The sequence below is a fragment of the Sus scrofa genome, chromosome 5 (genome assembly GCF_000003025.6).
Source record: "Sus scrofa isolate TJ Tabasco breed Duroc chromosome 5, Sscrofa11.1, whole genome shotgun sequence".
NCBI lineage: Eukaryota > Metazoa > Chordata > Mammalia > Artiodactyla > Suidae > Sus > Sus scrofa.
The window spans coordinates 61169898-61195105 of NC_010447.5; the positions used below are offsets into that span (position 1 = coordinate 61169898).

The 25208-nt window shown below is 36.2% G+C and overlaps 1 protein-coding gene across 1 annotated transcript; it reads left to right on the forward strand.

Annotated features, from left to right (window-relative positions):
• LOC100154902 (taste receptor type 2 member 20-like) lies at positions 10920 to 14565 on the forward strand. Its single transcript, XM_021092351.1, has one exon. It carries the CDS (start codon positions 11295 to 11297, stop codon positions 12345 to 12347), a length of 1053 nt encoding a protein of 350 aa, XP_020948010.1. The 5' UTR covers positions 10920 to 11294; the 3' UTR covers positions 12348 to 14565.

Here is a 25208-nt window from a genome sequence, read left to right on the forward strand (position 1 = left end):
GTACCTGTTTTTGCCGACTCATTCTGTGGTTAAGTGGGGAGGATGGTTCCTGAGAGTGCTTGTGTACCAGATGGAACTGTCTCTCTTTGTTTTGTGTGGTTTCTGGGATGTATGAGTGCCAAATCCTGTCAGCATCAGAACTAGGTGACTTGGGAGCCAGTTGCTTGGGTGACAACCTTGATAGTTTGAGTGCTAGCTATGTGGACATGTTTCTTCTAGTGAAAAGCTGGAAGTTGGTTTTATTGTTGAAGTGATTTGGGAGGAGACTGTGGGTGATGTGCTCAGCAGCACTATGAGGTTCCCAGGATGATCCCAGGCAGCTACAACATGCAGGCTGATTAGAAATCAGATCCTTAGGCACCAGCTGGGAAAATATGCAGTCAGATTTCTTCTAGGGAGAAATTTGGAAGTGGGTGTTTTTATCTGCTCTTTCTGCACTGAGGCCAGGGGAGGGGAGGGATTGCCATGGGGAGTGCTTTCATGCCTGTAACAGCTGCTGCTTGTCTGCTATAGTCCTGTGAGAATCAAGGCAAGCCACCTTGGCTGTCAGAGATAGGTCACTTGGGGCTTAATTGTTAGGTGGTAGCCTTAAGAGTTTAGACATTTTATGTGTGGTATAAGCCTTTTGCTCCTCAGGAAGAAACTAGGGGTTGGGGGTTCCTTCCTGATTGTAAGGTGCTGTACCAGGGGTGAGATTTATGGTGAGAGTATCTCAGACTTTCCTACCTGTTTCAACGTGGGCATTTTCTCAGTCTCCTGATATGTAGGAGTTACTCAATTAGTCTGGATTTCTAATAGAGGGAATTGACTCATGTGTACTTACATATTTGGTGTGTTTGTGGGAGAAGGGAAATGCAGGACCCTCCATGTCACCGTCCTGGTGACATTCCAACACTTTTTGCTGGGTTGCCCAGGAGTTGTTCTCCATTACAGGGGTGTGTGTGTGTGTGCGTGTGTGTGTGTGTGCGTGTGTGTGTGTGTGTGTGTGTGTGTGTGTGTATTTGGGGTGGAAAAGTATTTATGGGCTAGGCATGAGGTTTACACACATCACTTCTTCTCACACTTCAGTGGCTAGAGCTCAGTCATTTGATCACACCTAACTGCAGAGGAGGCTGGGGACATGTCTCATGTGTGCTTAGGAAGAAGTAGAAAATAAAGATTTTGGTACTTCGCTATATCTGCCATAGTTTTCATGTCTGTAAAGTACACACTCCCCCCCCCAGCCGCCCAACATACACATCTTCCTGGGGACACAATCCAAAGTTCTATACTTAAGTTATATCAGCCTAAAATTGAGGATTTGGGGGTGATCAGTAATTCCCTTCATTCCTTCTGTTTACAGTTTGTCATAGTCTGGTGATAAATGAACATAAAAACAAAAGAAGATGCCCTTTTCCATTCGCTACCTCCAAATATAAAATGGGTGATTATGGCAGAATCCTGGAAAAAATAAACTCCTCTCATGTGGCAAAGAGAAGAATAGGAGATATGCAGCTGCCAACTGTCTATTGCAGTGAAAAACCTTCCTGGGTAGGCACTGTGCAATTCCTTGCACTGGCTTTTCAGAGAAAATCTATCCTCTGTAGCTCCTGGCTCCACCTTCTGGATGTTCCTTGTTATGCCTCTTGGCTACATCTGAAGTGGCTGTTGGAGAGGATACTCTACTGAAGAAGGTACAGATTTCAAGCTATATCCTGATAATACACATTTGGAAACCAGAAAGTCATTTAAATATCACAGATTTTATTAAGTCACACTCATGGTTTATTTGACAAACACAATTACTGCAAAAATTTGCTTCCACTCCATTCCATATTCCACATAAAGATGTCCACAAAGATTTGTCTTATCCAAAAAGTAAATGTCTTCCTCAATTAATTAACTGAAAAACTAATTAGCTACTTATTTTGTGACTCATCCATTTTAATGGCAGCTACTTAGAAGGCATCCCAATCAATGGAATTAATGTTAGAAGCTTACCCTCTTGGTCTGGACTTTGCTATCAGGAATAATCACTGCATTTGAGAAGTCTTAATGGGCCTTTATTAGGGATTTTTCTTCAATTTCATTTATTATTATTTCAGACCTAAGAGCTATGAGATTTTACAACTTTATGGAAACCAGTTTCTGAACTCTTTCTTCCTTTTGTATTTGCCAGTCAATCAGTTCATTTATTTCTCATTTGGTCATATAATACCTTCATAAATGCTTTGGATAACAATCCTGGCATTCCATTTTTTGTTCTTATCAACCACTTCCAGTAAGGTCATGAACTTGATAACATGGCCTGACTCAGTTATTGAAGGTAACATTTTATTTATTTATTTATTATTTTGACAAAAAAATTTTGTGTAATGATTTTCATTTTTTCATTAAAGCTGGTTTACAGTGTTCTGTCAATTTTCTACTTAACAGCAAGGTGATCCAGTCACACATACATGTATACAATCTTGACAAAAAATTTTTTAATTAAAGTATCCTTGGAGTTGCCATGTGGCACAGCGGAAATGAATCTTACTAGGAACCGTGAGGTTGTGGGTTCGATCCTTGGCCTTGCTCAGTGGGTTAATGATCTGGTGTTGCTGTGAGCTGTGGTGTAGCTTGCAGACGTGGCTTGGATCTGGCGTTGCTGTGGCTATGGTGTAGGCCGGCAGCTCTAGCTCCAATTGGACCCCTAGCCTGGGAACCTCCATATGCCACGGGTGCAGCCCTAAAAAGCAAAAAAAAAAAAAAAAAAAAGGATCCTTGATGTACAATGTTGTGCCAGTTTCTGCTGTATCTATTCTCATATAGGTTGTCACAGAGTATTGCAATAATGCAAATGGCATTGTTTTGTTCTTTTTACGACTGAGTAGTATTCCATTATATATGTACCACATCTTGATCCATTCATCTCTTGATAGACATTTAGGTTGTTACCATGTCTTTGCTTTGTCATAGTGCTCCTGTGAACATAGGGGTGCATGTATCTTTTTGAATTGTAGTTTTGTTCAGATATATGCCAAGGAGTGGGATTGCTGGATCATATGGTATTTCTCTACTTAGTTTTCTGAGAAATACTGTTTTCCATAGTGGTTGTACCAATTTACATTCTTACCAACAGTGAAGGAGAGTTCCCTTTTCTCCATACCCTCTCCAGCATTTGTTATTTGCAGATTTATTAATGATGGCCATTCTGACTGGTGTGAAGTGGTACATCATAGTAGTTTTGATTTGCCTATCTGTAATACTTAGTGAAGTTGAGCATTTCTTCATGTACCTACTGTTTATCTATATATCTTCTTTGGAGAAATGTCTATTTAGGTCTTTTCATTTTTCATTTGGATTGTTTTTTTGCTGTTGAGTTGTATGAGTTGTTTGTGTATTTTGGAGATTAAGCCCTTGTCAGTTGCATCATTTGCAACTATTTTCTCCCATTCTACAGGTTGTCTTTTCAGGTTTTTTACGGTTTCCTTTGCTGTGCAAAAGCTTGTAAGTTTGATTAGGTCCTATTTGTTTATTTTTATTTCTATTGTGTTGGGACTGGTAAACTGTATGGAATCAGTCAAGACTGGGACCATCTCATTAGCTCATTTCATCCTTATCAGCTTGGCTATGGCCAGAATTATTCAACTGTAGGTAACACACTTGGATTCATTTATAATGGGGTTATCTACACATCTATATGCCCCTGGCAAACTAACAAAAGTAGTTACAATTTTTGGGCACCTAGTGAGTCTCTTAACTACCTGGTTTGTCACCTGCTTAAGCATTTTCTACTTCTTTAAGATTGCCAGTTTAACTCACATTTTTTTCATCTGGCTGAAGTGGAGAATGAGCAGAGTGGTTCTTGTGCTTTTCCTGGGCTTTTGTTCTTATTGCCTGTTAACTTCTTTTTTTTTTTTTTTTTTTTTTTTTGTCTTTTTGCTATTTCTTTGGGCCACTCTCGCGGCATATGGAGGTTCCCAGGCTAGGGGTCCAATCGGAGCTGTAGCCACTGGCCTACGCCAGAGCCACAGCAACACAGGATCCGAGCCTTGTCTGCAACCTACACCACAGCTCACGGCAACGCCAGATCCTTAACCCACTGAGCAAGGGCAGGGACCGAACCCGCAACCTCATGGTTCCTAGTTGGATTCGTTAACCACTGCGCCACGACGGGAACTCCCCTGTTAACTTCTTAATGCAAGATGCTCTTGGTGAGTTATGGCTGAGTAACCTGAAAGAAACATGACTTTGCATTTAGATGGAAGTAAAATTTTCTGTCTCAAAAGCCTTACTTTTCTTCCTTTTTTTAGGGCTGCACCCACGGCATATGGAAGTTCCCAGGCTAGGGGTAGAATCAGAGCTGCAGATGCTGGCCTATACCATAGCTACACCAACATGGGATCTGAGTCATGTCTGTAACCTATATAGCTCATGGCAATGCCAGATCCCCGACCCGCTGAGGAAGGCCAGGGATTGAACCTGCATCCTCATGGAAGCTAGTCAGATTCGTTTCTGCTGTGCCAAAATGGGAGATCCCAAAAGCCATATTTTTCTTAGCTTGACCTGTATAATCCCTTTTTTCTCTCCTCAGCCTCTTAGCTGCTTTTATTTGTTTCTTTGGTGAAACATACCAGTTGAATTTGCAACTCAATCTGAATGGCTTGAGGGACTCTGGCACAGAGGCCCATACAAGGGTCATGGAAATGATGATAACCTTCTCCTCCTCTTCATAATTTATTTTTGTCCCACTTGAGCGGTACGTTGGATCTTTCTTCAGGTACAGAGGTATCGGGTTATGATATTTTTCAGGTGATTTCAACTGTCTTTCCCTTGGGCCGCTTGTATATTATGATTTTTGGAAACAGCAATCTGAGACAGATTGCCTTGAGACTACTGTTGAATATTGATATATTCTCTCTGAGAAAAGCAAAATCTTTAGTTTCATGTACAGAATTCTTTAAAGTTATTTTAACTTTCTGTATTCTATGGGAAAATACCCATAGAAGACTTTATAGGTTCCTTTTCAATTTCAGCATTTCTTTCACTGGGTCCTTTTAGGTATCATTAAAAAGTGCTGAAGTTTCCTTTGCAGTATGCCATGAACTAATATATTTTATCAAAGTGTTTTGACATAATATTTGATTAAAGAAATATTCCTGCATAATAACACTTACTAGTAACCAAGAGTATCTGAGAGTTGAAGAAGAAAGATTATAAGAATATATGATGGGATATTAATATAGATACTATATAATGAATATGAATAAATGTATATGAAATCACACTCATAGAAAGGAAAAAGAATAAACTGAAATTGAATTTGAAATTAGAATAGGAAAAGGATTATAAAATGTTATGTCTAATGATATTTTATACAAATATAAAAGTATAAAAATTAGTGTGACATTACAAACTTTGGAAAAACTATGCGCAATGGAAATTTCCCACACCACTCATAGGATTATAAAGCACATTAGTGTATATGGGATGGATGGTCAGCAGGGACTTGTTGTATAGCATAGAGAACTCTATCCAATATTCTACAATAACCTATATGGGAAAAGAATCTGAAAAATAATGGCTATGTAGATGTGTATAACTGAATCAATTTGTTGTACAGCAGAAATTATCACAACATTGTAAGTCAACTATACTTCAATAAGACTTTAAAAAATGAAAAAAAAAAAAAAAAGAACGAAAGAAAGGAAAGGCCCTCAATAGTGTTTGGGCCATTAGAGATTGTATTATGTTCCCAAAACAGATATGTTGAAGCCTACAGTCTCCACTATAGACTGAATATCTGTGTCTGTCCAAAATTCATATGTTGAAATCCTAACCCTCAATTGATTGTATTGTCTCCTAAATTGTTATGAGACAATTTAGTTATGAGGGTGGATCCTTTGTAAATGGGATTAGTGCCCTTATAAAAAGACTACCAGGAGTTCCTTGGTGACCTAGTGGTTAAGGATTTGGCATTGTTACCTCTGTGGCTCAGGTCATGTAGCATGAGTTTGATCCCTGATCTAGGAACTTCTGCATGCTACAAGCATGACCAAATAAATATATGAATAATAATAATAATAATAAGACACCAGAAAACACTCTCACCTCTTCTACCACATGAAGACACAGAAGGCACCATCTGTGAACCAGGAATCTGGCCCTCGCCAGACTACAGGATAAGCTGGCACCTTGATTTTTGGACTATTCAGCCTCCAGATGGTGAGAAGCCACCCAAACAATAGTATTCTACTATAGCCATCCAAACATACTAAGACATCTCAGTACCGCAGAATGTGACATTATTAGGAGATCCCTTTCTTCATAGAGGTAATTAAGTGAGAATGGAATCATGAGAGTAGACCCTAATCCAATATGATTGGTGTCCTTACAAAAAGGGGAAATTTGAGCAGACACATGCAGAGGGAGAGCTGTGTGAGAATATGAGGGGAAAAACCATATGAAAACTGGAGTTACACTGCCACAAGCCAAAGACTGTCTGGGGCCCCAGAAGCTGGGGGAGATGCCTGGATAGATCTTTCCCTAGCACCTTTGGAGGGAGCAGAGCCCTGCCAACACCTTGATCTCAGACTCTACCCTCCAGAACTATAAAAGAATAAATGCCTATTGTTCTAATCCACCAACAAAATCAACCAACCAAACAAAAAACAAAACAAAAAGTAGTACGACTGCTTTGGCCAGTAACATAACACTATTTGATTAAGGTGAAGATGAATATTCTAAGACCTACGATTTTATACTTTAGAGAATCTTTGTACCTGTGCACCAGGATTTGTATACAGGAATGTTCATCACTATTGTTCCTAACAGCTAGAAATGGGATATCATCTGAATTTCCATCACTGATAAAATAAATATAATAGAATACTGGCATAATATAATATTATACAGCAATGAAAATGAATAAACTAGAGCTACATGATTTCAATAAAATCTGTATAATAAAATTAATAAATTAGAGCTATATAGATAATCATGCACATAAAATTTTAGAGGAAATATCAAGATTAAAAAATTCAATAGGAGTTTCTGTTGTGGCTCAGTAGGTTAAGAACCTGATATTGTCCCAGTGAGGATGTGAGTTTGATCCCTGGCTTCACTCAGTGTGTTAAGTATCTGGTGTTGCTGCAAGCTGCATCGTAGGTCACAAATGTAGCTCAGATCCCATGTTGTCATGCTTATGGTTTAGGCCACAGCCACAGCTCTGATTCGACTCCTAGCCTGGGAACTTCCATATGCTGTAGGTGTGGATTAAAAATAAATAAATAAATAAATAAATAAAAATTCAGTAAAATTCCCATCCTATTAAGTTAAAAAATAGGTAAACTATATAGTTTTTGAAATTCATTATGTTAGTGGTAAAGCTCAGAAGTGAAACAAATTAGTGATTATTGCAACAATTGGGGTAGTTGGAAGAGTGGATAGGGAAGAGAAATGGTATCAATAGAAAGGAATATATGGAGAATGTATAGATACTGGCAAAATTCTATTTTTGACTAAAATGTAAAATGATAATTATAAAAATATTAGTTATAAATTTTTGGATTACTATGCCTTGTGTTTTCTTATATTCTGTATGTGTTATGTTTAACAATAATGAAAATGTTCAGAAAGCAGAAAAAAGAAAGGCAATTAAGAAAAATAATATTAAGCTGGAACAACACACATATTCTGAGATACCACTGTAATTAGATTTCTTACTGAATAAAGAGGAATGCAAGATTTTAGTATGAAATCCAAGTTAAATTAAAAAACTATTTTATTTTTTTAATTAAAGTGTAGTTGATTTAAAATCTTGTGCCCATTTCTGCTGTACAGCAAAGTGACCCTTGATTTTAGACCAGTGGGACCCATTTCAGGCTTCTGACATCTAGAACTATATAACAACAAATTTGTGTTATTTAAACTACTTAGTTTGTGATAATTTGTTAGAGCAGCAATAGGAAATTAATACATGTTTTTATACAGAATACACTGAATCACCATTATAAATTATTATATCTATCCAAGATAAATCGCATTTATGCATTATCCAAAAATTTGTTTTCTGTTCTTTATATAAACTTTTTATGAAAAGGACAGGTTAAATTCCAGAATATTTACCTGTTCATCTACTACAATTAGTTGGCAGATCAAGTCAGTCAGACTGAGTATATTTACCATGTTCATGACTTTCTTCAGTTCTATACATTGAATCAACTGTATGACTGGTAATACAAGTTGACTGTACTGCTATGACAGAAATTAATCTGAAGATTTGGTTATATTCTTCAATTTCAAACAACTTATTACAGAATCTCTAATCTCACTAGTTGTGGCCCCTTAACCATGCTAACATCCAGTCAACACCAAGAAATTCAACAATTGGTAATCCAACTTTTAAAGGAACTGTGCAAGGAGCGATAAAGGTGAAGATAGGTAACCAGCTGTGAGAATTATGAGCAAAATATGACTGAGAATTGGAGAGTGGCTCAATTTCAAAACACAGACACTATCTATCCCTTCAGAAAACAAGAAGAATAATGAACTTGGCCATTCAGAATCACAGAAGCAATCAGCCCCAAACTTTCCATGTTCAGACACTCTAAAACTCAGAGATCCACCTCTGTTTTCCACTGCTTTCTTCTCTTGCCAACCATGAAAACTCTTCCTTCAATTACACTAACCTAAATAGTGTGAAAGAAATATTGGACACTTAGGAACATGGTCACATTAAATACATTGTACATGGAGAGGGAAAAGGCAAGAAAAACCATCATGAGGCCTTTGTCCTACCTCAAGAATGTAATAGGAGTTACTAGACATTTTAACTAGGTCAACCAGAGTGGAAAGGTAGAGTGGGAAAGAATAACTAATTTAGATTGTGGTTTCTCTTCTCCTAATGAACATTTATATTTATTTCCTTCCTTTCTTCCTTCCTCCTTCCCTCCCTATCTTCTTTCTTTTCTTTTCTTCTCTTCTCTTTTCTTTTTTGCCACAACATGCAGTGGCTTTATGTGGGATCTCAGACCCCAGAGCAGGGATTGAACCTGGGCCATAGTGGTGAAAGAACCAAGTCCTAACCACTAGACCACCAGGGAAATCCAAAAATTTATATTTAAATCATAGATACAAAATCCTTTCCCTAAAAACAAGACATCAGCACCAACAATTGTACTAAGCAATTACTCTTTTTTTTTTTTTTGTCTTTTTGCTATTTCTTGGGCCGCTCCTGCGGCATATGGAGGTTCCCAGGCTAGGGGTCTAATCGGAGCCGTGGCCGCCAGCCTACGCTAGAGCCACAGCAACTCGGGATCCGAGCCGCGTCTGCAACCTACACCACAGTTCACGGCAACGCCGGATCGTTAACCCACTGAGCAAGGGCAGGGACCGAACCCGCAACCTCATGGTTCCTAGTCGGATTCGTTAACCACTGCGCCACGACGGGAACTCCTAAGCAATTACTCTTAACCTCTGTGCATTTGTTCTGAAATTGCTTATCTCTTCTAGAGATTTTTATGTTTCACAGTGAATTCTAGCTTTGATTTTTTTTTTTTTTTTTATAGTTACACTGTTTTTTTTTTTTTTTTTTTTAATTATTTTCCCACTGTACAGCAAGGGGGTCAGGTCATCCTTAGATGTATACATTGCAGTTACAGTTTTTTCCCCCACCCTTTCTTCTGTTGCGACATGAGTATCTAGACATAGTTCTCAATGCTATTCAGCAGGATCTCCTTATAAATCTATTCTAGGTTGTGTCTGATATAGCTTTGATTTTTTAAAATTAAAATTGCATCAGGATCCTCTTGAAAAGACATATGATCATTTTTCTAGGTTTTGGTAACTTTCTCTGGTTTTGCCTCAAGTGAGAAAATCCACATGTAAGCCTTTGTATCATGAGCTATACTGTCAGGTTTTCCTTGTCCTTTGTGAGTTTGAGATTAATTCAGGGAAAGCTGGTATTTGGATCCAGTGACCTAAACCTTATGGAAAAAAGAAATTGCAAATCCGTGCAAGTTGTTCTTACACACATGTGCATGATAATCAAATGGAGTTCAGCATTTCAATCATTACCACTCTAGATAACACTATAGAGTGCTTGTATTAGCACAAGTCTTTGATAGAAAAAACAACTTTTTTTTTTCTTTTTTTGCTTTTTAGGGCCACACCCACAGCATATGGAAGTTCCTAGGCTAGGGCTTGAATCAGAGCTACAGCTAACCCTAACCCCAGCCTATGCCACAGACAGAGTAACGCAGGATCTGAGTGCATCTGCGACCTACACCATAGCTCACAGCAATGCCGGATCCTTAACTCACTGAGCAAGGCCAGGTATTGAACTTTCATCCTCATGGATCCTAGTCAGGTTCGTTTACCTCTGAGCCATGAAAGGAACTCCCTAAACAACAACTTTTATACGCTAATATAGATTTTTTTTTTTTTTTTTTTTTTTTGGCCCACCACATGTCTGAAGGAATTCTAGTTTAAAACTCTTCTGTAAAGCATCACATACGTGCCACGCTGTACAAGATATGGAACAAAGCAGAACAAATTATTAACTGTATCCTTAGAGATTAGGATATCTCTTTCTTCAGGTATTTCCGTTTTTTGGGGGAATCTGTTCCTGATGATAGAATTAGGAAAATTCATGATAGGAATCTTGGGGAATTGTTTGACAGTCCTTATAAACTGCATTGGTTGGCTCAAATATCAGATTGCCTTGGGTGACTTTATCCTACAGCATTTATCTCCAGAATTAGATGTATTTAAACTATGTGTGAATTTTTTTATAATCAAAATTAGTTTATACTGTTTTTTATATTATTTCTATATTCTGGTGTTAAAATAGAAAAATAAAAAACCCATCACACTATTTTCCTTTGTACATGGAATACTTATTTGACTCTTATTTTTCATTTCAAAAATATCTGTTGGAGTTCTGGTTGTGGCTCAGTGGGTTAAGAACCCACATACATGAGGATGAGGGTTCAATCCCTGGCCTCTCAGTGGGTTAAGGATCCTGTGTTGCTGCAAGTTGCCACAAGCTATGGCACAGATCTCAAATGCAGCTCCAATAGGAGTAAAGTTGTAAAACAATATGTCTTTATTTGCATTCTGGCAAATGAGAATTCATCTTTCACCTCAACATCAGTCATGAAGTAATCCATTCCTTGGCAAGGACACAGAGTGTCTGAAGAGGAATCTGTTTGAGCTATTAGTGAATACCAGTGTTTTTTGTAAAGACAGCATGGAACTCTTCCATTAGTTTATCCTGGTGCTTTCCTGCTTGCCATCCGATCACAGAATTTAAAAGAAACAAGGACTTCATGCACATTCAGAAATCAGCTGTACAAAGAATTGAAAGTCAGAGTACTAAAGGAGTCACAACAGTGATATCACACTTGAATTTTTTATTTTATTTTATTTTTTATTTATTTTTTATTTTTTGGATTTTTTTTTTTAACATGAAAACTTTAACACTGAGTTTTTCCATCATAGTAATAACAGAGTTTGTCCTCGGAAATTTTGCCAATGGTTTCATAGCACTGGTGAACTGTATTGACTGGGCCAAGAGAAAAAAGATCTCTTCAGCTGATGGAATTCTCACTGCTCTGGTGGTCTCCAGAATTGGTTTGCTCTGGATTATATTAATAAATTGGTATTTAACTGTGCTTAATCCAGCTTTATGTAGTTTAAAAGTGAGAATTATTGTTCATATTGCCTGGGCAATAAGCAACCATTATAACATCTGGCTTGCTACTAGCCTCAGCATATTTTATTTGTTCAAGATAGCCAATTTCTCCAGCCTAGTTTTTCTTCATCTAAAGTGGAGAGTTAAGCATGTACTTTTCATGATACTTCTGGGAGCTTCGTTCTTCTTGCCTTTTCAAGTTGCAGTGGTGAGCTTAAAAGACAGTATCCAGAGAAATGAATATGGAGGAAACATCACTCAGAAAACCAAATTGAGGGACATTTTACAGCTTTCACATGTGACTCTGATCACTCTAGCAAATCTCATACCCTTTACTATGTCCTTGATATCTTTTCTGCTGCTAATCTTTTCCCTGTGGAAACATCTCAAGAAGATGAAGTGCAATGGCAAAGGATCCCAAAATCCCAGCACCAAGGTCCATATAAAAGCCATGCAAACTGTGATCTCCTTTCTTTTGCTACTTGCCATTTACTTCCTGACTTTAATTAGTTCTGTTTGGAGTTCCAAGAGACAGCAGAATGAACAGGTCCTCGTGCTTTTGCAGGCCTTTGGAATCCTCCAGCCTTCAGTCCACTCATTTATACTGATTTGGGCAAACAGGAAGTTAACAAAAGCCTTTCTGCCCTTTCTGTGGCCACTGAGGTGCTGGCTGAAAGAAAGGAAATAAGGGGCCATCTTGTGTCTTCCAGTGAAAAATAAACTGATAGTGATTTTAACATTTTATAACTTCTACTTGTTTTATAATGTGCATATAATTGAGTAATTTCCAAAGGTTAACTGAGAAAAGTCTTTAACCTAAGCTTATCACAAAATGAGTATACATGTATATTTATATATTTATGAAAAATTAAAGATGGTAAGATCACTAAACCGTTAACCAATATTTTTCAGGTAAGCAATCTAGTTTTACAAAATATTGTGTGGAATTCATTAGAATTATGAAGCAATGTGTTTTTCACATACGTATTTCGTTATCATCGTCCAAATGAAGAGTTTATGATCTATATGTAGTTTAAAAGTGAGAAATAATAGATGATCTCAGGAAATTATTACTATTTCTCACTCTAATGAGTACCATAGCGTGTTTAGATTTTTTTGTGGAGATGCCAATCTTTTGGATGGTAATGATATTCAATTCTAAATCCCACATCAAGGGTATATATTTGGGATAGATGTTGTTCCTTCATGAATTCTTACAGAGAATAATTAGAGCTCTTGCTAGGAAAACATGCCCAAAATAAAATTAAAGAATAACAATCATATTTAGAATAAATATTTAAATATGTGTACAATCAACTGTACTGAGGAATAGTAGATTTTTATAAGTAAGCAAAAAGATAAGAAAAAATCAAGTTCTACGATAAGGATGAGAAAGAAAATAACAGTCATGACTCATTTTCAATATTGCCGTATTTCCACATGCAGTTAGGAAAATAATTTCTTACAGTTTTTTAAAAAAGGGGCCTATTTTGAGTTGAGATCTGATGTCAGATCTCAGTTTTCTATAAAACCAGCTTTGGGCCCCTGAATTCCTATTCATCTCCTCCCTCTTGCTATCTAGAAATTTCTTTTAAACTTCAGAGAAGATGACTCAGATCTTCACTATCTTAAAAATACATCTAATGCAAAAATAGTAAGAAGATATAGTGCATAACTCAATGATCTTTCTGCATGTATTAAAGTGCTATCTATGATGTTTGTGTAATAATTATAAAGATGTCTTTAAGAACTTTTATTATAATCTTGTGGAAAATGATGAAATAGAAAGTGTGTGGACATTATTATTGATGACAGTTTTCATTATAAGGAAGAAATGTATAACTTTGTTCAAGAACTCAATTTACATATCTATATTAATCTGTAGTATTGTGAAATTTTAACAATGTTATCTAAACCTGAAAATGAATCATTTCCACATATGCTTTATTCATTGTTTTTAGTCATTTGTCTGCCCCAGCAGAGTATAAGTACTATAATGTGGGGATCATGTTTATCCTGCTTCTTGCTGACTTTGCAGAGCATAAAAGCTAGTCAATGGAAGAGTTCGTCCAAATGATATTCTAAACACTAAATGGACAAAAAAAAAAAAAAAAAAAAAAAAAGAGGGCTGGAAACCAATGATATTGCAACTCATCACAATCTCTGCAGGTGACATGGATTCCCTCCTTCTGTTTCTTCACCTTTCAAATGTCTCTACACAAATCTACACAGTCTCAGTTCCAATTTCTGCATTAGACTGGGTAGACAAACTGCTGTGACGAATAGGCTCCAAAGCATAAAGTGACTCAAACACTGTGTACATGTAACTTTGCTTGTGGGAAAGTACTGATATGTCTGAGGAGCCTTCTGCAAGCAGTTATCCAGGAAATCAGGTTGATCAGAAGTATACCATTTTCAACATGTTGCTTTCAAGATTGCTTGGAATCATCTCCATTCAAGACAGCTGGGAGAAAAAGACATAGGGAGGAGTGTGTATGGGGAGACTTTTGGGGATGCGCCTAAATATGATGCACATAATTTTCACTTATATGACACTGTTAAGATTTCAGTTACATTGCCATAACCAGCTGTAAAAGGGGCTGGGAAATATAGTCCCTCTAAAGCCAGGAAAGAAGAGAAGACCACGGAATTTAAGACATAGAAGTTGGAGGGCACCTAATCCCATTTCAATTGAAAGAGCTAACCAGTTAATGTAAAACAAAACAAGTGCCTCCACTTAGAAGCATGGTGTAGCTTGTTCACGTTATTTGGATCCTATGTACATATCTTTCCATCAATCTCGAGTTCTTTTTCTATTTGTTGACAAATTCCAAAGACTTCAAATTCATCCTACATGTTGATATCTTCATAAAATCTAATTGATTATACACTGTAGCGTTTGTAGTCTCCTCATGTATATTTTGCTTCTAATTTCTTTTTTTTTTTTTTTTTTTTTTGTCTTTTGTCTTGTTGTTCTTGTTGCTGTTGTTGCTATTTCTTGGGCCGCTCCCGTGGCATATGGAGGTTCCCAGGCTAGGGGTCGAATCGGAGCTGTAGCCACCGGCCTACGCCAGAGCCACAGCAACGCGGGATCCGAGCCGCGTCTGCAACCTACACCACAGCTCACGGCAACGCCGGATCCTCAACCCACTAAGCAAGGGCAGGGACCGAACCCGCAACCTCATGGTTCCTAGTCGGATTCGTTAACCACTGCGCCAGGACGGGAACTCCTGCTTCTAATTTCTGACTTAACTACTACAATAATCTGTATTCATATTTATAGCTATTTGTCCTAGGATTGGGTATGCAATTTGAACTATAAATAATTTCCTTGAGTTATTTTCATAAATCATATTAATGCAAAAAAATACTTGATAGGCAAAAGGATCATTTTTGATGAATGCAAATAAAGACTGTAATTTTTTCCTAGAAATTCCTATTCAAAATTTAGAGTATTTGCATTCAAATGTACGGCTCAGAGAAGATTGAAGTACAAATTAATGGAAAAAAGTCTCTCTCATATTTGCATGCTTACATGCCTGACTTCATTCTTGTAGTTATTAGCACAAATGGGAAACTGCTACTGGTGTCAAGGATAAGTGGACATTGTTAGCATTTACTCTGGAGATTATATAGCAACTGAGTGTAAGTCATAAGAAAGGTATTCAGTGAAGATTTGTACCTGATAACAGAACTGTTTGGTTTAGCTCTGGAATACAATATAAATAAACCACTGTTTTAGTGAAGATCCCTGAAACTTTCAAAGTAGAATTTGACTGTACTTTCCTGAATTATGTTGAAAACACATAGAAAGCCTCATAAATGGCTATCAGGCTTCACTGTTTATTTGTAAAGCTGTCAGTGAAGAACAACATTGGAAATATTTTCATTGAAATGTCAACTAGAATGCAGGTCTCCTTTCTGGTAATGGCAACAGGAGAAGTCGTCTTAGGAATGCTGGGAAATGGGTTCATTGGAGTGGTAAACTGCATGGAATGGGGTCAAGGCTCGAAGCGTCTCATTAGCTGATTTCATCCTTACCAGCTTGGCTGTGGTTAAAACCATGCAGCTGTGGGTAACACTATAGTTCAGTTGTAAAGGGACTATCTCCACATCTGTATGCCACTAGCAAAAGTGGTTTACTCTTTTTGCGGCACTAACAGATCACTTAACTGGTTTGCCACTTGCCTAAGCATTTTCTCCTTTTTAAGACTGCCAATTTCTTCCAGTTCTTCTTTCACTGGCTGAAGTGGAGAATGAGCAGAGTGGTTCTCGTGCTTTTTCAGGGCTTTTTGTTCTTACCGTCTGTCTGTTAACCTCTTAATGGAGGGTGCTCTTGGTGAGTTGTGGATGAATTGTTACAGAGAACCTGAAAGAAATACGACTTTGCATTTAGTCAGAAATAAACTGTTCTATCTTAAAAGTTTTATTCCTATCTTGACTTATATGTGTTTTCCCCTTTCTTCTCTGCCTGATGTCTTTGCTGCTTTTATTTGTTTCCTTGGTGAGACACACCAAGAATTTGCTGCTCAACCTGAATGACGAGAGACTCCAGCACAGAAGCCTATAGAAGAGCTCTGCAAATGATGAGAAATTTTTGTTTTGTTTCGTGTGCTTGGGGTGTACTGAGATTCTTGGACTTACAGGTTTATAGTTTTCACTATATTTGGAGAAATTTTGGCCATTATTTCTTCTATCCAGACTCATTTCACTTTTTAGACCACTCTAGATACATATCCGTTAGGCATATTGATTTTTCTCCAAAGATCAATGATGCCTCTTAATTTTTTCAAAATTCTTTTACTTGTGTTTCATTTTGGATAATTTCTACTGCTATGTCATCAAGTTTACTAAATTTTTTCACACTGTCAAATCTGTTAATCCCATCTAGTGTCTTTTTCATCTCAGATACTGTATTTTATTCTCTCAAATTCGTTTTTTTTTTAAAATAGCGTTTTTGTATCTTAACTTTTTAGACCCCTGGAATATAGTTACAATAACTCTCTTAATGTCCTTGTTTACTGAGTTTAGTATCTGTTCCAGCTTCGGGTTAGCTTTGTTTGATTTTTCTTATTTTGGGTCATAGTTTACTGCTTCCTTGCAGATCTGATAATCTTTGATTGGCTGTATCAGGAATTGTGAATTTTACCTTGTTGAGTGCTGGATATTTTTGTATCCCTATAGATATTCATGAGATTTGTTCTGGGATGTAGTTGAATTACTGAGAATTAGATTAATCCCTTTGGTTCTTCCTTTTAAGATCTGTTAGTCAGGACCAGAGCAGTGTTAATAGCACCAGACTGTTCTCTACCATTGAGGAAAGGCTTTTCTGTTCATTCTATCCAGTGCCCTGTGAAAAATGAGATTTTTAGTGTCTTATTCCATTTAGGCTGCTGAAACAAAAAAGATCCATAGACTGAGTGGCTTATAAACAATAGAAATCAATTTCTTGCATTTCTGGAGACTGGGAAGTCCAAGCTCAATGAGCTGGCAGTTTTGGTGTCTGATGAGAGCCCACTTCCTTATTCATGGTTGTTATCTTTCTGTGTCTTTCTGTGAAAGAAGAGGAAGGGAACCTCCTGAGGTGACTTTTTAAAAACTGATGTACAGTTGATTTACAATATTATTAGTTTCAGGTATACAGCATAGTAGTACAAATCTTTTTATAGATCTACTCCCTCTATAGTTATTATGAATATTGGCTATATTCCCTGTGCTGTTCAGTATATCGTTGTAGCTTATTAATTTCATACAGAGTAATTGGGAGTTCCTACTGTAGCATAATGGGATTGGCAGTGTGTCTGGAGCTCTGGGATGCAGGTTCTATCCCTGGCTGTGCATAGTGGGATAAGGATCTGATGTTACTATAGCTGCAGCATATGATGCAACTGCAGCTTAGAGCTGATCCCTGGCTTGGAACTCCATATTCTGTGGGGCAGACAAAAAAGAAAAAACCCAAAAAACCCATAGTAGTTTGTACCTCTTAATCCCCTACCCTTATCTTGCCTTCCCTTTCCCTCTCTCCATTAGTAACCACTAGTTTGTTCTCTGTGTCTGAGTCTGTTTCTCTTTTGTTATATTCAGTAGTTTATTGTATTTTTTAAGAGTCCACATGTAACTGATAACATAGGGATTGAACCAACAATCTCATGGTTCCTAGTCAGATTTGTTTCTGCTGAGCCATGATGGGAACTCATAAAGAATTTATTTCTAGTTTTATTCTTTTACATGTAGTGATCCAGTTTTCCTAACACCACTTACTGAAGTGTTTTATCCATTTCATATTCTTGTCTTCTTTGTCCTAGATAAATTGACCATAGGTGTGTGGGTTTATTTTTGGGTTTTCTATGTTATTCAATTGATCTATAGTTCTGTTTTGATTACTGTGGCTCTGTGGTATAGTCAGAGAGCCTTATTCCCCTAGCTCTGTTTTTCTTTCTCAAGGTTGCTTTGACCATTTGTGGTCTTTTGTGTTTTCATACACATTTAAATTTCTTTTTGTTCTAGTTCTAGAGATTGTCATTGATAATTTACTATCACATCAAAAAGAATAAAATATCTAGGAATAAACCTACCTAAGAAAGCAAAAGGCCCGTACTTCAAAAACTGTAGGACACTGATGAAAGAAATTGAAGATGATATAAGCATATCAAAAGATATAACATGTTCTTGGATTGGAAAAATCAATATTATGAAAATGAATATACTATCCAATGCAACTCACACAGTGCAATCCTTTTCATACTACCAATGGCATTTTTCACAACATTGGCACAGTTGTAGGATATTTAAAAATATAGGGGGAGATCGGAATTCCCGCCATGGCACAGTGGTTGAGGAATCTGAATAGGAACCATGAGGTTGCAGGTTCGATCCCTGGCCTTGCTCAGTGGGTTAACGATCCAGCATTGCCTTGAGCTGTGGTGTAGGTCGCAGACGTGGCTTGGATCCCGCGTTGCTGTGGCTCTGGTGTCGGCCGGTGGCTACAGCTCTGATTGGACCCTTAGCCTGGGAACATCCATATGCCGCGGGAGTGGCCCTAGAAAAGGCAAAAAAGACCAAAAAAAAAAAAAAAAAAAAGTAGGGGAAGATTAATACAACTGGATACTAAGGAATTGGTCTTGATTAGAGGAAAATAAAAGAATGCAGATATTTTTGATTATTTTAAAAAGTAGAAAGTTTGTATTCTAACAAGTGTGAATTGTTTGAGCAAATATAGAAAGAAAATTATAGAGGGTATGGAGGATTATAAATGGCCACAATCTCTTTGACACTCTTCCCACCATGAAGGGAGGTCTACTTTCCCTCTCTTTGAATCTGAATGGTCTCTGTAACTGCTTTGTTCAGTAGAATATGGCATGAGTGATGCTGCGCCAGTGTGTAGTTCCAGTTTATGATACCAACATTGTGCACTCCCTGACTTTGGAACATCCACCTATGGAACACAGCCACCACACTGTGAGAAGAAGCCACGCCATGAGGAGAAGCCATTGCAGGCTCAATGAATAGTCCCTGCCAAGCTCCTTCCTGACAACCTATATCAACTTTCAGCCATTGCACTGATGGTGTTAGAGTTCCAGCCCAATCATCATGTGATGGAAATTAAACGAAAGATCAGAATTAAGAACTGCCTTACCATGCCCAGATAATCAACAGAACCATGAGAGAAAATACCTGCCATCCAAATAAAAAAGTTAAATTGCCATCTGGTAATTTTTAGAATGTTTCCTTATGTAGAAATAGATACAGTAGATGGAGGAAGGCCTAAAAGGAATCCCATCAATCTAATCCAAAAGCAAGAAAAGAGAACAAAGAAAGAGAAAGAGTGATAACTATCAGAACTCTGATAAAATTGTAAAAAGTCCAGTGTTATCAGAAGTTGACAGGAATTTAAATATATTTTATTTCCCATCAAAAGAGAATTTCATTATAAATAAGAAAGTAGGGAGTTCCCGTCGTGGCGCATTGGTTAACGAATCCGACTAGGAACCATGAGGTTGCGGGTTCGGTCCCTGCCCTTGCTCAGTGGGTCAACGATCCGGCGTTGCCGTGAGCTGTGGTGTAGGTTGCAGACGCGGCTCGGATCCCGCGTTGCTGTGGCTCTGGCGTAGGCCGGTGGCTACAGCTCCGATTAGACCCCTAGCCTGGGAACCTCCATATGCCGCGGGAGCGGCCCAAGAAATAGCAACAACAACAACAACAACAACAAAAAAGACAAAAAGACAAATAAATAAATAAATAAATAAGAAAGTAAAACACAACTTATATTCTGCTTACAAGAGGTATACCCAAAGCAGAAAAGCATAGTGATTGAAAATAAATGGATAAAAATGTATCATATTTTAATAATCATAATGACTACTGCTTATCTACCAGTATTTGTTGTCCTACCCTTTTTTTTTTTTTGGTGTTAGAATCTCACTATTCTTTTGGACATATTTATGCTACAAATGCTTATCTGAGCATTTTTAGTTATAGGAGAGATAGATATTCTTCTATATAATTAAGCTACTAGCATTCAATTGCTTGTTTATTTGTTTGTATTTCTCATATCTAGCTGAATGACAACTAATATACCATCCAAGCAAAAGTATCTAACAAAACAGCACCATTAAGTAAAGGAGTATTATTTAGTAATGATGATAGAAAATATCCATGGAAAAGATGCAATAATCATGAATTTAAACACACTTAACAATGCATTAGCTACATATGATAAAGTAAAATTAAAGCATCACAAGGAGAAACTGATGAGTACATGAAATAGAATTTAATATATATTTTATAAACTAATATATCAAGCAGAATTAATAGCAGTGTGAAAAATTCAATGAACACAATTAGCAAAATTGATCAAATACTTTTATGTGAAATCTGTATACCTGACAGAAATCTGTACACAATCACTTAAAGCATACATGAAACATTTACACATGAGGGCTATGTATACTAGTCTTAACAGAGAATGTCCCAACAGATTATATAGGATGGGAATTACATAGATTATATTGCAATAAAATGTTAAATCAATTAAAAAATAAATTTGGAAATTTATCTACTCTGTATTAGTTAAGTTTCCAAGTAATAAATAAACATTTAGAACTCAGCAACAACAAAATCTCTGTATAATCAAACTTGAGATCAGTTAAAGCTAAAAATTCACATCCAGGAGTTCCTTCGTGGTTCAGCAGGTTAGGGATCCAGTATTATCACTACTGGGGCTCAGGTTGCAGCTGTGGCACTGGTTTGATCTGTGACCCAGGAATTTCTGCATACCACAGTTGTGACCAGAAAAAAATTTACATTCATTACTTCATGTATTAGAAAAAAGTTTCTGAAATGAATGAGTCACACAGCTCAAGAACTAAGAAAATGGAAAAAAAATGTATAATGAAGTTAAGAAAGAGCTAATGTTTATTTTATTCATGGTATTATCATAGGTGCTATACCTGTGCTATTCTATTTAATTCTGAAAGCAATTTTTCTCCTTTAGCTGATGAGGAATCTTAGGCATAGAAAAGTTGATTAACTTCCCAAAGTCACACAGTTGGAAAATGGAAGTCAGAGTTTGGACACACTAGTCTGAAGCTAGTGATTATATTTTTGGGTGTCAATGTAGAAATTAAGTGATTAGAACTAAAGTATATCAGAGAATAATAGCACAACAAAAATATTTTAAAGATCAGTAAACTCAAAAGTCCAACAACACTAATAAAGAAATATAGATAGCAGAAAAAAAAATCAACTTTAAGACAAAAAGTGGTATTAACTTTTTGATCAATTCATTCAAGCAGCATACATTTAGCTACATAAAGAGCTGAATTTGAGCTAATCAAGATTGTGAATAATTTTATCCTTCAATTTGGAAAACAATGAAAAAGGCCAAGTGTTAGTATAGTATAGATGACTAAACATTTTATATTAATAATAAAAAATCTTTGAGATCAATTATTTTAAAGATCTTGAATCTATTATCGAAATATACTTGAGAAATAAAACAGGTGGATTCATAGAAAACTTTTACTAAGTTTAAAAGTTAAGTCATAGTTCTTACTTTCTCTAAAAACTGCTACAGTGAAACTAAAATTTCCATTTCCACTCATTTAAAATACTGAAAAATTATGCTCAACATGAACAAAAACAGTACAGGAAAGTAAATAATTATAAAGCAGTGTCATTAGTTGCAAAAAAGCTTTAAAAAAGTAAAAAAAAAAAATCAACCTCACAAAATGTTTTTAAAATATATTATAAATGAGAAGATTTTTCCCCCAAGAATGTGAAGATAACATAAAGCTAGAAAATAGATAATTTTAATGCACACAAGGCCATTTCAATACATGCTGTAAACCATTTGACCTAATTTAACTCCTAATCAAGATGAATGCCCAAACCAACTTTAAGTAGAAGTAAACTTTAATAACTTGAAAAAATGTCTATTAATGTAATAATAATGTAATAGAGAAAGATTTCTATTCAATCAAGATTAAAAGAAAGATAATTGGTAATCATTTTCCTGGGAAACTTAACCAATGCATTAGGATAAGAAATAATAATAATATATAAAAATTGAGTGGAAAAAATTTTATTATATGCTGGTGATAGTATGCTAGATAACCCAAGAGACTCATCAGGAAAACTTTTAAAAAAAGAAAATTTGACAAATTTGTGGGATTCGATATCAATATATACAAGCCAAAGTTCAACTATTCATCAACAGTAGTCCATTTAGAACAGCAGTATAGGCTGAATGTTTCTGCCCTCCCCTATCTCCAATTTTATGGTGAAATCTAATTCCCAATAAGATAGTGTTTGGAGGTGGGCTTCTGGGAAATGATTAGGTCATGAAGGCAGCATTAATGGGATTAGTGACCTTATAAAAGAAACTGCAGGAAGCTCCCTCCCTCCTCCTGCCATGTGAGGAACAGCTGAATGTTTGTGGTCTATGAATCAGGAAGTGGGCTCTCACCAGACACTGAAACTTGAATGTGCTGATCTTGGAATTCCCAGCCTCCTGGACTGTAAGACATACATTTTTATTTTTTATAAGCCACCAAGTCTAGGTATTCTGTAGCAATAGCCCAAAGGGACTAAAACAAATGAGTAATTTTAAAATAATCCCTTTAATATTGGTAACAGGAACCATAAATTGACCATGACTAAGTCTCACAAAAGTGTTGAAAGAGATGTATATATTGAATACTTTAATGAAGAACTTAAAAGATCTGAATAGAGATTGGTGAAGATCAGTTTCCTAAAATTTCAATTCTGCCGAAGTTAATATATATTCAATGCAGTTCTAACCAGAATCCCAAAGAGACTTCTTGTAAAGGGATTTCATAGAGACAGCGACAGAAATCAGTGAAAAATTTGACTATCAACAAGTGATATTAAGACCATTGGCATTCAATATGGGAATAAAAATTATGTTTCTAACTCACAATATTAAGAAAAACTACATTAGATATATTATCATTTTACATTTGAAAACATTTAGAAAATCTTAAAGAAAATCCAAATAAGACTTTTATGTCTTCAATTTAGGGAAGCTCAAACTATAAGGAAAAAGATTGATTACATTTGCTGATAAAAGTAATGTAATTGGTCCACCTAAGTCAAGTGTCCAAAAAATCATTGGAATTCTACATCTAAGCTCTCGTCTCTCATGTCCTCTGAGACTTCTCTTAAGGGGATGACATAGCATGCCATTTTAAAGATTATAAAAGAACATGTGAGGACAAGGAAATAAGAGAGAAACAGGAGAGAATGGAGTTCAGAAAAATTCTTTTGTTTTTATGCAAATACATTGTGTGTTATAAATGCCAATATCTTAAACAAGTGAGGAAAAATTTACCCTGGAATAACTAATGTTGTGACACCAATATTGCAATTTGGAATAAAACAAATCTGTAATACATGTCTTTCATCAAAATAAATAGTAAAGAGATTAAATATTCAATATAAGAAATACAAATATTATCAAGCATATGGGAAATGTCATGAATAGCTTACAATCTTGAAAATTGGGAGACAGGACACATTAAAAATAAATGTTTTTAGGAGTTCCTTTGTGGCTCAGTGGGTTAAGGATCTGTCATGGTCACTGTTACAGCTCAGGTTGCAACTGTGGTGCGTGTTCAGTCCCTGGCCCAGGAATTTCCACATTCTGTGTGTATGGCCAAAAAGAAAAGAATTGTGTTAAATAACTTAAATATACTAACTTCTGAGTGCCTAAAGCAAGTCAATATTATAAAAGAGAAACCATAAACTTTCAAAAAGATTTGCAATATGTATAATAAAAACTAATAATAAAATGTTAATTGATATATGTTAGGTAAAGATCAAAGCCACAGTTTTCAAAATTAGAAAAAAAGTCAAGATACATGAAAAAAATTCAGCCTCACATTTAAACAAAAAAGTAAATGCAGTACTACTGTGAAATAAATAATAAGATGTTCTCTTTTTGAATTTCAAATTCCAAACATTTACCATTTGTTAATTATTACACAGAGTTGCCATGGATACAAAGCTATGGAGAGTCATTCACTGTTGGTGAGAACTTATCCTGATGTATCTATTTTGCAGGAGTATTAACAGAAATATTAAATACTTACATAGATTTTAATCCACTTCTGGTACTTAAACTGCTTCTAGGACTTCATCCTACAAACAGATTTCATCAAAGAGTTTATCATATGAAATATCATGAAGCACCCCAAATACTGCTTTTAAAAAGACTAGGCTTTAAATACATAAGTATATGGCAAACTAGAAAATGTTTAAAGGAATGTTGTAAAGCAGTACTACCCAACAGGTATCCTCAGGATCACTTTGTTAGCATGATATTGATGAGTAGCATGAAAACAGTTCTTTTCAAAATAAATTTGAGAAATACTAGGTTAAGCAAAATTAAACAGTTTTCTGTGCTGTAGAACCTCTCAGAGTCCTTAACATGCTAAGGTATTTTGATAAAATCCAGTAGAAGGATATAGTATATAATGTTTTCAAACTTTTTTTTTTTTTTTTTTTTTTTTTTTTTTTTTTTTTTTTGCTTTTTAGGGCTGCACCTGTGGCATATGGAAGTTCCCAGGCTAGGGGCCAAATCAGAGCTGAAGCTGCCAGCCTACGCCAGCCATAGCAATTCAGGATTCAAGCTGCATCTGCAAACTATGCCACAGCTCATGGCAACACCAGATCCTTAACCCACTGAGCAAGGCCAGAGATTGAGCCCATGTCCTCATGGATACTAGTTGGGTTCATTACCCCTGAGCCATAATTGGAACATCCCCAAACTTTTTGGATCATTGAAATCTTTTTCCCCTGTGAAATGACTTGAAAGACAAAAGTTTTGATTTCTTGGCATGGAATGATAGAGCTTTTATAACATATTTGTTGGTGTTTGTGCATGAGCACACACATGAATGTACAGTAAAGCTTTGTTTAGATGAAATAGAATGCGTTACAGTGACCAAACAATGAAAAAATTCATGGTTTTTATTTTTGTCTTCTAGCCTATCTATAATTTTTAGCATGTAAATACAGTATCTCTATA